We start from the raw sequence: 14,602 nt of genomic DNA, 5'->3' as shown, positions 1-14,602 counted from the left end.
AACCATGCATTATCTGCAAGCATGAGGAATCTCACGTGAACTTTATTAATCTGTGATTACTGCTACTTAAGAGTAGGTTGAGGACGACCCTTGCTGAATTAAGTTGCCTACATGTACACGTACTAAACTTCAAACCTCTCTTCAACCGTAAATTCATTTGTACCTTTCCTATCTACATACATACATCAGGTTAAAATAATGGTCATGTTGTCCTACAAATTCAGTACCACAGGAAATATATAGAGACAACAGTGTAGGGATAACAGTATCAAAATAATGATTATACACAAACCTTCTTGCCTACTGCTATGAAACACAAGAATATCCATAATGTCATCAGTGTGGGATTTGATTCTTGTCTGGTCCAATCCATTTGTCTTGTTGGCACGATAGATTGACTTAAGCTTATGGTCAGTCCAGTAAATATAATCCTTGTACTGTGTTAAGGCAAAAGGCATGGGAAGACCTGACACAACTATTCGACGGTTTGTTCCATTTAAGTTTGCACACTCAATAACCTGGTTCTCAATATCAACCCAGAAAATGAGCCCCAATGAATAGTCAATTGTCAAGCCAGTTGGACGTGTGACATTGACAATCACGGTGTGTCTGTTGGAGCCATCCAAGTCTGCTCTTTCTATTGTTGGCTCCCTACCACCATTTGCCCAGTACATATGTCTATTGTACAAATAAGATTGATCAGTCATAAAGAAACATATAAAATGACGTAGTGGTGGGGTGGCGCATCAGCAAAGTGGTTCTTCAGTGCAGAGTAAGGCCTGGTTCAGACGCCGTACTTTTCATGTGCCGAACGTAACTGAACAAGTTCGACTTTGGAGCGACACTGGCGCGACATCTGATTCAGACGGCGTACCGTGTGTCGAACCTAAGTTGAGTTCGACAAAAATTCGACGGACTCTGTCGAACTTAACGCTTTTGCCGCACCAAACTAAAACTGCCGTACCAAATTGATTCAGACGCCGCTCTTTTGCGGTACTTAATTCATCAGTTAGTTTCGGCACATGAGTGGAGCGACGTCTGAACTGGGCCTAAGGGTAAGCTCTTGCATCATTCAGTAATTAGACTGAGGAAGTCGTTACAATTTTGACAAAAATTCTCTCCATGAACCATGACATTATATCAACCCATGACGTAAGAGATTAGTTAAGAATATCAATGTAATGTTTTGTCCCTTATGAATCAGTTAAGGCAATTCCACCTGCAAATCCGAACCACCTCAACTGACATTATCAGCAAGCATTTGCCATTTAGGTCAAAGGAAAACACCAACTGAACATTCTAGCACCCACAGCACTACACCTAGACCTGTATGTAAAATAGTACACGTAAAATAGGCAGTTCATTTCAAACTAGTTGAAGCCATGAACCTGGCATATGATGTGTACATGTAAATACATCTCACACAAGTTATTAACATACATGTAACTTTGTGATGGACGGATAAACAAAATAATTTCAATCGTCAATTGCCTGCTTACCCTGAAACTGGGTTAACAGTAAGTTCACGTGGCTCCCACAAGTCCCTCCAAATCAACATCTTCCTGTGCTGTCCATTAAGTCTTGCCACCTCTATTCTTTGGTGTTTAGAGTCTGTCCAGTACAGGTTTTGGGCTATCCAGTCCACAGCCAAACCATCAGGGTGAGGCAAGTCCACAACAATCAAGCGCTCAATTTGGCTTCCATTGAGGAAAGCTCTGTTTATAGACTTGAGGGATGTATCTGTCCAGTAGATTTGCATCTCCTGTACATTGAAGTCTAGAGCATTTGCCTCTTTGACACCAACCAATGAAATCACTGTATCATTATTGGTGTCAAGAGAGAGTCTCCTGATATCTTTAGGATTTGAAAACAACAGAAATGCTTCTGGCACTGAAAAAAAAGCAGTTGCATTGTTGATGTTTAATGATTAAAGCATTACCCTTACTAGTTTAAGATAAATTCAAAGGAAGGGAAAGCCTAATGTCTTCATGGATCCTGTTATGCCGTCCCACTTATGAAAGGGAAATGTCCAGATTAAAAATTGTTCTGAAGTTGGTGTCAATGATATTGCAACATCTATGAGCCATAGCCTGTTACCTTCCTATAGGCACTGTAAATGGTCATAGCTTCATTGTGACTAGCAAGTATTTATCATTAATTTCATTAAATTAATAATGATAATCTCTTTACACAATGTTTACAGTGAGACAAGCCTTAAGCAGATCCAGATTTAATTTACAAAATGGACACTCCGCATGCTGACACAATAAAAGTTATCAAAGGTCAGCACACCACTATCAGTCTAGATGCCCAGGTATTTACTTACATATACAGTTTTTCTTGTCAGCAAGCAGCTCCATTCCATTAGGGCATTCACACTTTACTCCTGATGGCCTGTACAGACACAGATGACTACAACCTCCATTGTTATGCTGGCAGGGATTTGAGCCTAAAACAACAGCACAATTTCGTTATCACAGCACATCCCCTTCCTCTAAGGAGCTCTTCAGGAATAATGATACAAACAATGTAACCACGCCAACAGATATATTGATCAATTTAAGACCAAGTTAACAACATAACCTCAACTGAAAAAAGACGAATTTGCCACTACAAAACTCTTGACACAGTAGCATCAATTTTCTAATTTTTGAACCATCCTTTTTCTTTTCTAAACAGGAAAAAAGTAGGCACCCTCCCCACCCCCTATCCAATGTCGTTTTGGTCTAAAAACCAATGTGTATACACTGTAAAATCTTGTGTTACCATAAACAAAATTGGATAAGGGAAGGGGGAAAATGGCCATTTTTGCCCAGATAAAAAAATTGGTATTTCTGTGGTACATCCATGCCTCCACAAGTTTTGTCCGAGGTTGTAGCAACAAGGAAGTCGGATGAACTTCTGATAGAGAAGCTCATAAGCAAGTCTTCTAATACTCAATGTGTAAATGTTCAAAAATGTGTACACCCAAAACAAACTCTCCTCTTGGTCAAATTCCCTTCTTGTTTGTACAGATGAAGATACAAATGCACTTTAAACACCTTTAAACACCTTAATCACAACACTTTAACCACACTCTGACAAGGCAAGGCCAAGACAACAGTCCTTGGTTTCAGCTAAGAGTGGCATAGAGAGGGACACTAGAGGTGGACACTGCCAGACACTATTACAACCTTCTAGGCTTCTATTACATCCAACAAAGACAGGTCATTGACAAGAGTTGAACACATAAAATTATCAATTTTAACGTAATCAAAACAAATAACACTATTTTACCATGAGAGAGGCTAAGATCGACAGCCTTCAATCCCATCAAATCAGGTAGACTGTCAATGATCACCTTTCTATTGTCGCCAGTCTTTTTGTTGACACTCTCAATGGCACGTCTTTGCCAGTCTGTCCAAAACAACCGATCTCCTAACACAGTAAATCCAAACACATGTGGCAGTTTATGATCAAGAATTACCCTACGATTACTTCCATCAAGATTCATGATTTCAATTTTGTCCAACTTGGCATCAACCCAGTAGAGTTTTTGTTCGTGGAAATCAATGGTAATGCCATTAGGCCAAGCCACCGATGTGTTTACCAAAGTAATACGATGACTACCATCCAGTTCTGCTCGTTCAATCTTTGGATGTTTTCCCCAATCAGTCCAGTACATATAGCTAGAAAAGAAACAATTCTCAGTACAAGAAGATGTATAGATTTTCTTTCCTACCTTAAAAAAAAAAACACAAACATCCTTAAACAGTATGATTCAATGGTAGATGTCGACATCAGAGCATGGCAGATCAAATTGCACGGCCACCACTAAGATTTCAAGTTGCCAGGTATCCAATTAGAAAGCTGGAATTGAACAGCAAGAAAGTTTTTTTTTTTTGGTTTTACTTTCCTTTTGCTTTCTAGGGAAGTGACCTTGGTCGGTGCTGCTTGAACCCTTATAAATTACATTTATTATACAGCTGCAATAGTATACCTACATGTACTGTACAATAAAATATGCCACAATACGCACTTTAATTAATTATTGGCTGCTAAGCCAAGATGTTCTTGTAATGACTGGGCATTACTGCATGTAGCTAGGTGTCCAAGGCATACACAAAATCTGTGTTTTTAAACACAAAACTTGATAGTGGACATCCATATTATGGTCAATTGACAGCTGTCAAAAAAGGCTATCTGCTGTCACATGACTGTATTGTGGGCTCAAGTGTAAGACTCATTGAGGTGATACTCTTTTAAAGTTATCTGCTGATCAGTTAATGGTTGTTAATTGATGGCAGGCTCAGGTCCAAAATTCTCATTGTCAAAGAAACTGTGTCCTGTAATTTCAATCATATTACCAGGTTCATTTCAGTTCAGTGAACATGACCTTGAATGACCTCTCAATGCGTGGATGTTGAAAATTACTTGCGGTGTTTTTTATTGTATTCATTTCAAAAAATAGCGCTAAACAGGCCATATAGTAAATAACTTATTCACCCTGTCTGTTCGGTCATTAATAAGTAGTATATAATAATTACAGATAATTATTCAGACCACACATCACATTTTGACTCTCTTGGTAAAGAATTGGGCACCCAAATTTGAGAAGCGCTCCTCTCAAAATTCTGAATTGTATGTACCCCTACAGTACCATCATCCTAGTTACGGTAAGACTGACAAAACTCACCCATGAGAAGGGTACAGTGTTATTGCCCTTGGTTCATCTAGGTCTTTAGAGATAAGGGACTTTCTTAATGATCCATTAAGCCTGCTGACTTCAATTCGATCTGTGCCTGTGTCAGTCCAGTATAAGTTTCGTGCCACCCAGTCAACGGCAAGACCATCAGGATGTCTGACATCAGCATTCACTATTACCTGAACATCTAGGAAGAGGTAAACAAACGAGTATGATTTCACTGGCTCACAGTCTTCACCTGACTACTCTCTGAGTACATTATAATACTTACATTTGAAATGATTATATTGCATTCATATTGTTTTTCATTTTTCTTTTATTATTATTATTATTATCATTATTTTTATTTTCATTTTTTTACCATGATTTAACCTTTTGAGAGTAAAATCCCATATGATTTGACCACCCTACCTTTAAAAAGATTACACATGTAGGAACTAACTACATGTAGGAATGCGACTTTGTTGGTACCAGCCAACGGACGGTGCCATTGCACCTACACTTGGTGACTGAGCCTTTCATTCGGCAGCTCCTAAACTGTGGAACAGTTTGGGAGCGGAGAACAGAAACATTCAAAGATATCTGTTAATTGACTTATTTATATATTTATTTTTTAAGACTGCTTTTAATTGTAATAAGTAGTTTCTTAGAAATCGATTTTGAGATAAATATTAGCGATAAAAAATCAGGACGTTTCGACCTCTCCGAGGTCATTTTCAAGTGTATAAAAGTTCTCTAAATTAGCATAAATAAGTTAAAAACAAGTTATAATAGATAAAAATGTGGTGAACGCTAAAATGTGATAAAATATGTAAAAATGCAAAAAGTGCTAAAAATATTTATAAAGTCAAAAAACAATGGAAATAAAACAATGTTAACAAGAACTACTCTAAACCAATAATTTGGCGCGAATTGACGCTTAACAAACAGTGCGATTCAATTCGCGCCAAATTATTTGTTTAGAGTAGTTCTTGTTAACATTGTTTTATTCCATTGTTTTTTGACTTTATAAATATTTTTAGCACTTTTTACATTTTTACATATTTTATCACATTTTAGCGTTCACCACATTTTTATCTATTATAACTTGTTTTTAACTTATTTATGCTAATTTAGAGAACTTTTATACACTTGAAAATGACCTCGGAGAGATCGAAACGTCCTGATTTTTTGTCGCTAATATCTATCTCAAAATGCTTTTAATTGACTTACTTTTTTAAGATAGCTTTTAATTGACTTATTCTTATTGTTTGTTTGTAATGCACATATGTAAATATTTTTACTGTATATATGCACAAAATAAGTTTCATATTTATTATTATCTATTTACTAAAAGGGGATCGCTCATGACTGCAAACACCGGTTGCCAAATTGGTAACTTTTGTTGCAGTTTTAGTCACTCAAACTTTTTCAACTTGTCATGGCAACCAAAAAGGTGACAGCTTGGAGCACTGAACCACTCACATTGTATACTACTTACAAAATCATGTTATACTGGAATCTTTTCATCAAGTTTGATCTGTGACGAAATGCGTATTATATATAAAAGACCACACAATGAGAAAGTAATGTGCAGAATACCTGTTCCATTCATTTTGGATTTCTTAATTTCAAGCTTTTCATCATCGCTCCAATAGACAAATTTATCCACTGGATCAAAATCAATGGCAACTGCATGTCGTAGACCAGAAACTGGCACAACAACATCAGTGAGGTCAGGTGTGTCAAGTGAAATACGCCGTATATCCACTTTACGTGCCAATAATAGGAAGTGTACAGGACCTGTAACAAAATGAATCTAAATGAAGTACTGGAAGTTTATGTAGGAACCCTTTCACCTATTAAAACTGAAATTTGTGAGTTTTTCCTTCATCTTCAGAGGTGTGGTTTTAGTTGACAGTAGCAGCAAACAAAAAAGCTGGAGCACTTTATATTGTAACAAAAGAAAAAAAAAACTAACTGCAAAGTTGTCGTGCTCTTAGAGCAAATCAGGGTTATCAATAAGTTTTCAGGTTGCTGCGTATATGTAATTAGTAGGCAGGGAATAGAACAGCTAGAGTTCTCTTCTTCACTTCTTTGAAAATCAAAGAGGGTGATTACCTGTAGGATACTACCAGTAAGTGCTTCCTCACCTGAAAAATGTACCTGCATTTCAAGCTGTAGTAGTAATATGATGACCAAACAAGCTGCAATATCCAAATGATTGGCTAGCTTAAAACAATTCTTACCTTGCTCACATGTTCTGGCATCTTGAAGAAGCTTTACCCCAGTTGGGCAGGCACATAAATGACCATTCCTGTTCAATAAACATAAATGGCTGCATCCTCCATTGGTACTTGAATTGCATGGGTTATCACCTGTAATAAGTAGGCAGAGTAGTTATCTCAAAATGGTAAAATTCCAAACCTTTATGAATCCGTGGATGAGTGGTTAGAGCTCTCCGATCTGGAGTTGTAATTCGGAGGCCCCAAGCTCAAGTCCCGCTCTGACCCCTAGCTGGATTTGTTCTTGGTAGTCCAAAGTTCAAATTCTTGGCCACGCTTGTAAAACAGCCAACTGGTTTGCCTCCATTGAATTGGAATTTTTAACCATTTGATGTTTCATTTAAATATTTGTTTCATTATCCCTGAAAACACCCTAAAGGAAAATTAGGATGATTAAAGTATTATTATTATTACTACTACCCACATTCCCTTACATCTCTGCCATAGAGGCCAAATTATGATTAGCATCATCATCATGCATCATCATTGCTTTTCACACTCATACTCAGAGATGAGAGTAGGGGGAGGTTTTCCACTCCTAACAGTGCGACTTTATGGCTGTTTGAATAACAAAGTAAAATCTACGTATCAATGGAAAATGTACCTGGACCACAACCCTAGCAGTCCATCAATTTTTTTCATAAAATTACCATTGTCAATATATGTTTGCAAATTTTCGGACATCTAGTCTCATCTGCCAAACAAATAGAAATTGGTTTACTGGTTAAATTAAGAGGCTACATGTATGTCACGACAGTATGACTGTTTTAAGTCAATTCTGTGCTGAAATCACCCTAATACCTTTTTTTTATTTTTGAAGGCAAAGAACTAAAACGTGAAAACACTAGCCCGGCTTTTTCGAGTTCAATCCAAGTCCACTCTTATTGCCATTCATTGTCACAGACAACCGTAAACAAATGCCTAAATAAAATAATAATAATAATAATAATAATAACTAAACTCATCGCTAATTGATGAACTTGGGACCTGGTGCCTTAAAAGTTAGCGGGGAAGGGCCCGAGGTAATTCAGGCACCGCAGGGAAGTCTCCATGGCAACCCGGCAAGCGGGAACCACCAGTAGCAGCTGCTAACAGGCACCGTCACACTGAAACTAGTCCAGTGGAAATACTTACCTAACCCGATACTTACCTCAGAAATCAAGTAGCCCTCTGGGAAGGGAGGGTGGGGCTAATGAATCCGCAAAGATTCGCTCACAAAAGCATTGATCGCAACGATCGCAGAAGATGAGCTACGAAGACCACCTTGGCAAGCAAAGGCCAATCACGCCAGCTTCTGAGAAAGAGATGCTAAGTCCGCAGATGGAGTTCTGATGTAAGACTGAAAGGCATTGCTTTTCCATCGCCCCAGCTCCTGAATTAAATGACCTGGAATACCATTGCGGCCAGCAACGGTGGCTGCGCCTATTCGGAAGCTGTGGCTTGAAAAATTACCAGAAATTCCAGAAGAGGCCATAATTTGCCGAAGCCAGTTGGTGAGTAGAGTACGCGAGAGAGGTTGCCCGTTTTGACAAAGAAACAGAGGGCCCGGCCCATCACCCCTGATAGCCAAGTAGGCCAGTAACGCGTGAACAGCGCATAGGGGATACTTGCCAAGGCCAATATGAATGGAGCAGCCCTTGCGGAACGGATCCGTCTTTGAAGCCTTGATAGTCAGGCGGATGCACGAGGGAGCTCTGCTGGAGTCCTGCACGCCCAAATGAACCGAAGGGGAGAAACTTGCAAAAGAAGGGGCCGTGAATTCCGCGGACCATAGAAACCCAAAATACCCCAGCGTGCATGCCCCCCAAAACATACAATGATCAGGGAGCTGCAAATTTAAGGACTTCCAAATGACTAGCATGAGGTCATCTGTAATTGGTAAACGACTAGATGAAGGGGAGCCCTGAGTGCGTTTGATGCCACGAATGACACGCTGCAATCGAAGACAGTTGTGAAGAGGATCCGTAAAACCTTGTTCGATATGAAGAGCTCTCACCCCTAAGAGATACACTTTGATGGAAGAGTGCTGAAGAGAAGCGGCCAAAAACGTAGCAAATAAGCAGAGCGTCCATTCATCTGCCGGGCAGGGAGACCTAGACGAGTAGATCCTGCCTAACTGAATGCAGAAGAACAAGAACTGGGACTGAGCTGTAGCATATGACTTGCGGGTAGATGCTGCTAGACCCTGAGCCAAATAGGAAGAGCACTGTGCTTCTAAAGTGGGGAGATGAGGTCTTGCGATGGAATGGGAGTTGGGTGACGATGAGCCTCCGGAGCCAAACGGCCAAAGTCCTGCTAATGAAAGCGAGAAAGGGCATCAGCTATCGAATTAGTGACTCCAGGAATATGTTGGGTAGAGAACGAAAAACTATGACGGGCAGCGGCCAGTAGCAAGGAACGGAGAAAATGCATAAGACATGGCACTTTAGATGTCCTAGCATTCAGAATGTGCACCACACTGTCGTTGTCCAATCGAAACAGAACATGCCGCCTGCACCAATGATGGCCCCAAACATGAGCAGAGACGACCACTGGAAAGAGTTCCTTATAACCAATGGACTGTTCTCGCTGTGAGGACATCCAAGAACCAGTAAACCACATGCCCTCTAAATACGCACCAAAGCCCAGTGAACCAGCTGCATCAGAGGAAACTTCCACACCTGCAGTAGGCGTATTACCTGGAAAAAGCCAGAAATTGACCCCATGCCAATCTACCCAGGGAAACCTCATGGGCCAAGTACTCATCAATGACTAAGGGCTGCTGGTAGGCTAAGGGTTTGTGTTTCTAAGCTGATTTTAGTGAAAGCGCAGGCTGAAAACCGAGCTTGAAACCGTTCAGCAGTCCATCCAATACAACGTTACATAGCTGCCGATTCGGATGATGTCGTAATTCCCAGGCAAACTGGTCCACCTTGAGGGAAGTTATTTCCGACACCGGGGGAGTGGCAATATGAAAAGGAAACAGACAATATCATACAATAGCATATCATAAAAGAACTGTTTATTCTTTCTATGTTATTAAAGATAGGAAGTACCAACTAGCAACAGACAGCAAACACTAAGTCCAAAAAAGGAGAGTTCACGTTGGCCGAGACTTGCTGGAGGAACGGGACGGGGATCGCGAGCGGCGGCTAGACTTGACTGGGGGCTGGGCTGGCTCTGACCCTGGGTAGTTGACAGCACGATGTGCACCAGAGCAGCTGGAACAGCGGTGGGCAAAACGCCATGAGGCATATGGGGCCACACAACGACCTTTGTTCCACGACTTGCACAGAATCTGAGAGGCACTTGCTCCAGCTGGTTCTGATGAGTCAGTCGAGGAGACATTGGGTCCACGAGCCGAGGCTCCCGCAGCATGGAAGTTGAATAGTTGGACGTTTATGGACGACCAGTCAACGACATTAGCAGCTGCAGCATGCTCCCGCTAAACTGACGGTATGTCCTCAGGATGAGTAGTTTATACTGCAATAGGTCTCGTGAGCGGTGCGGGAAGAAGGAGATCATTATAAGGCAATAGACTGAGAAAGCCTCCATCCAAGTGGTGATGTCCTCAACGCGGCGTTTAGGCTTCTTCGGAGTAGAGGTCAGCACAAGACGACCGTCAAACAGCAGCTGAGGCTCGGGTTCGGCAGACGCAACAGTCGACGGAAGCAGATCGCCCAAGTAAATGAACTTCCCCGCCATCACTTGGCCGACTACTTTCGCAGGAACGGGGGAGAAGCCAGGACCGACAATGAAGGGCTGGTTCAGCACGGGAAACGAAGTCGCTGACGAAATGTTGGCCTCGGGTAACGTGGCAGCAGATGAAACGCTTTCCAGGGAGGACGTGGTCGCCATGCTGGAAATGGACAGTGAATGCGAGGGGGTCGGGGGCAAAAAGGTCGACACAAAAGTACGAACAAAAAAAGCTGGCCTACCTTGTGCAGATAGCAGCGAGGGAACGCTCCCAAAGGCCACTGCACTGGACGGGCAAGCGGTCGACGAAGATTGGCCTTGGTTTGCCAGGACCGTAGAAGCTGAGCAAGGTACCGAAGCCTGTTCCGCTGCCAGAGCAGCCTTAACAGCTTGCACAACCGTAGCCAGAAACTCCAGGGACGGTTGAGATGGTTAATTCGTGGCAGCAGAGGCATTGGCATCCCCAGGGGGCGAAGCATTGCTCGCAGACACACCGAAAACATCGCACGAAGACGGACGATTACCATCGGATTCAACCTCGACGAGTGGCGTCGCTTGACTGTTTTGAGTTAAACGAGGCATGACGGAAAGATGCTAATGAATCCGCATAGATTCGCTCACAAAAGCATTGATCGCAACGATCGCTAGAAAGCAAGGCTGTACGTAGTTTGCCCCTGCGAACTCCAAAGGGGCGCCCCCACAGAACATGTGCAAACTGGGCGAGACCGCTGGCAGCATTAGCTCGAGATTAATCTTGCCTAAATCACATTTAGCTACATTAATAATAATAATAATAATAATAATAATAATAATTTAATCACATACATTGTACGAGTATTCATAAAAATGACCAAATGCGCATTACATTGGCAATAAAAGCATTAAAACCCTATTTACATATGAAAAAAAATAAATAAAAAGAATTAATATATATCTACAATACTGCAAAAAATCTAAGTATAACTAATCAAAATTCATTTCACTATAAACGAACTAAAAAAGGTACATCTTGAGATGGTGTTTAAAAGTATGTAAGTATGGAATGTCGCAAAGCTCGCGTGGTAGTGCATTCCATAACTTGGGCGCCGCCACCTGGAAGGACCTATCGCCTCATGTGACCTTAGTTCTAAATGTTGGCAATGGTAGCAAAATCCCACCAGACAATCTGAGGTAATATGTGCCTTGTGATTTCAGAGAAACTAAGTTGTAAATGCATGTAGGGGCTATGCCATGGATAGCCTTGATTGCAAATAACAAAGTCTTAAAATGAATGCACTGCTATAACAGAAGCCAATGTAGCTCATACATCAATGGTGTAATATGGCGGAAGCACACCAAACAAGCCTTGCTGCAGGGCTAAAAACAGGCTAAACCTTGTTAAGCTGCAAGGCAGGTACAGGTAGACCATACAAAAGGCTATTACAGTAGCCAACGCGAGAAGTGACAATGCATGCGCTAAGGTCTTAGTTTCCTGGGGGCTTAGGAACTTGCGAATACGACTGATGACTCGTTGTGTAGATGACAGAAGGCTGAGCTACAGAGCTTGCTAATATGAGTAGACTGTATACCAAGCTGAGAATCAAACCAGGACACCAGATTTCTGACAACTGGCTTTGTGTTCACAACAGACTTACCAACAGTAATTCTATTAATGTCAACCTTAGCTAACTGTTGCATGGTCTTAAATAACAAAATTGATAGCAAATAATGTGAAAGGTTAGGAAAGGGCTTATTTGAACCATTTTGGCACCCATACAGTACATTATGTACTAGCATAAACCGGTCATTAAGACCTTACATTTGTATGTGTCACAAGGCACATTAAAGAGATTAAGGTAATAAACTGGTCATTGGTACACAGCTCTCAGCATAATGATCGACACGAAACCTCAAGGAAAACAAATGAGCAAGACAACAAGAGTTGAAATTAAACTCACCAAAATGAGGTCTAGGCATCTGCCTCTTAGGTTCATAGGCACGAATGTCCATTGGAGAAACAGTATTTGGTACAATAACTGGACACCGCAGTCCATTGTTCTTATTTGTCGAGTGAATTTCTCTTGTTTTCCAGTCTGTCCAATATATTTTATTTTCGTACAATGTAAGAGCAAAAGGATGTCCCAATATACATTGTCTAGAAGACCTGAATATGCTCTCGCGATTTGTGCCATCATAATTGGCCTTGTCTATATAATATAAATTTGCATCTGTCCAGTATATCTTCTGTACACTGTAGTCTATTGTTAGCCCATTGGGCCAGTGAATATTTTTTCGGATAATAACCCGGCGATTTGAGCTGTCCATTTCAGCTCGCTCTATTTTGGGGTCTTCACCCCAGTCTGTCCAAAACATGTACCTAGAAAAAATAAAATCAAAAGAAATGAGAGGTCAGACTATGACACTACCCTTCATAAAGATTGTTTTAACAATAATCCTGGCTGGAATTAACAATAGGCACAAACAATACCAAAAACACTGATCCTTCTTCATGTTTTTAAATGTAACCAAGTAGATTTTTTCATTTTTATTAACTTTGTTTTAACTTGAAAGTATTTAAAAAACGAATTGTGAGGCAGCCATTATAGGGAAAAACCACTTTGTTAAGGAAAGTACTGTTACGAGGCTAAGTTCTGCCAAGAGATTAGTGGCTGCTTTCTCTGAAATAAGCACAGTGATATGGTGGTCCACTATATTAATGCAAGTACACATGTGCCTGTCATAGAACGCCTAATTGATAATAGTTACTTCTTTTATGTTAATTTTTTTTGTTTAAGTATTTTTTTTTGCCGTGTACGCTACTGCGTAACTTTTATTGTTGCAGTTGGTACTTTATTGTTCGTTATATAACTAATTGGGTAAAATATTCATTGTAAGCCGTTCTATTAGTTGTAAGCCGTTAATCACTAGATCGGACCTTTTACAACAGTCCCTTTTTTGCCACACCTTGCATTTTGCATGGGATTTGGAAGTTTTAGATATTAAGAAGGAGCCGCGTCACTAAAAAGTCAGTGCGAAGGGCGCGTTCAGACAGACTGTAAGAGAGAGACCTTGAAGCACAAACCGTTCTCCCGAAATCCCTTCAGCAGAGGCGTCCCTTTTAACTTCACGGCAAAAGAAGTCATTTTGTCGGGGGAAAGCAGTTTGATGTGCTGTAAAAGTTGAGAGAGGAGGAGAAGTATTGTGGACACTGTAACATCTCTCCAAGAAGTCAGTGCGTTACATAACATCTCTCCAAGAACGTACGGTTGCGGAAAACCAAACTGAACTAGGCTAGAGAGCAGCGGCAGACCGGGAGACCGAAGCCGGAGCAAGTCTGTGACAGATATAAGAGAAAGGCGGCTACTGGAGTTTGGAGGTTTGGAGATCAAGTAAAAGTGGTGTTGTGTTCGGAAGGAGTCGCGGCTGGCTGGACTAAAGGAAAGACGAGGAACTCTGTTTTATACGTAAGGTGAACTAAAAAGGGAACTATTACTGCGTGTTCGAAAAAGATAATTTGAAAATATGTTGTAGACTAAGTAGTTCAAAAATCGCTGTGTATTTTGTGTAAAAAAAGTAATATCGCATTAGTCTTTAGAATTTAGAATAATTATCAAAAGTAATATCGCATTATTCTTCAGAAATTAGAATAATTATCCCGTTTTAATTGTTTAGTGAAACGAGAATAATTATAGAAACGCTTAGTTAATCTTAAAATCGTGGAGTTTTGGGAGTATTGTTTTAATAAACGTTTAGAGCATTATTTTTTTTATTATACGTGTTTTCTTGAGTTTGTCTATGCTCGGTGTTATCGTTGGAGAGGACTCAATTTTGTGGCGGTTTTCGTAACAGTGCCCCTTCTCATCAGTTTCTTACATACATCATTTTCGATTAGGGTTGATTTATTTGAAGAATACTACCGCATGTTGTCATCGTATTTGTTTGTTTGTTTGTCTTTTTTTTAATCGTTTTTAAACTTAAATACAATGAAGATTCATCGGGC

At 40.5% G+C, this 14,602-nt stretch overlaps 3 protein-coding genes across 3 annotated transcripts in view; all 3 read right to left on the bottom strand.

Moving 5' to 3' along the window:
• LOC140941648 (uncharacterized) overlaps positions 1-14,602 on the bottom strand; it is a 563,750-nt gene that overhangs the window by 67,083 nt on the left and 482,065 nt on the right. The gene's annotated exons all lie outside the window — the stretch shown is intronic.
• The window catches only part of LOC140940625 (low-density lipoprotein receptor-related protein 6-like), a 50,268-nt gene that overhangs the window by 8,699 nt on the left and 26,967 nt on the right, over positions 1-14,602 (bottom strand). The window contains exons 3-10 of the mRNA XM_073389615.1: positions 12,561-12,979; positions 6,913-7,041; positions 6,266-6,466; positions 4,676-4,871; positions 3,277-3,668; positions 2,327-2,449; positions 1,500-1,890; positions 293-678 (exon numbers count right to left, since the gene is read on the bottom strand). Coding sequence (XP_073245716.1) covers positions 293-678; positions 1,500-1,890; positions 2,327-2,449; positions 3,277-3,668; positions 4,676-4,871; positions 6,266-6,466; positions 6,913-7,041; positions 12,561-12,979 — 2,237 coding nt within the window. The remainder of the gene's footprint in view (positions 1-292; positions 679-1,499; positions 1,891-2,326; positions 2,450-3,276; positions 3,669-4,675; positions 4,872-6,265; positions 6,467-6,912; positions 7,042-12,560; positions 12,980-14,602) is intronic.
• On the bottom strand, positions 8,220-8,882 carry LOC140941646 (uncharacterized). The gene has a single exon (XM_073390666.1). It carries the CDS (start codon positions 8,807-8,809, stop codon positions 8,231-8,233), a length of 579 nt encoding a protein of 192 aa, XP_073246767.1. The 5' UTR covers positions 8,810-8,882; the 3' UTR covers positions 8,220-8,230.

Source organism: Porites lutea, chromosome 6 (genome assembly GCF_958299795.1).
Source record: "Porites lutea chromosome 6, jaPorLute2.1, whole genome shotgun sequence".
NCBI lineage: Eukaryota > Metazoa > Cnidaria > Anthozoa > Scleractinia > Poritidae > Porites > Porites lutea.
The sequence above is the reverse complement of the archived record's forward strand: the minus strand, read 5'-3'. Positions and strand labels throughout refer to the sequence as shown.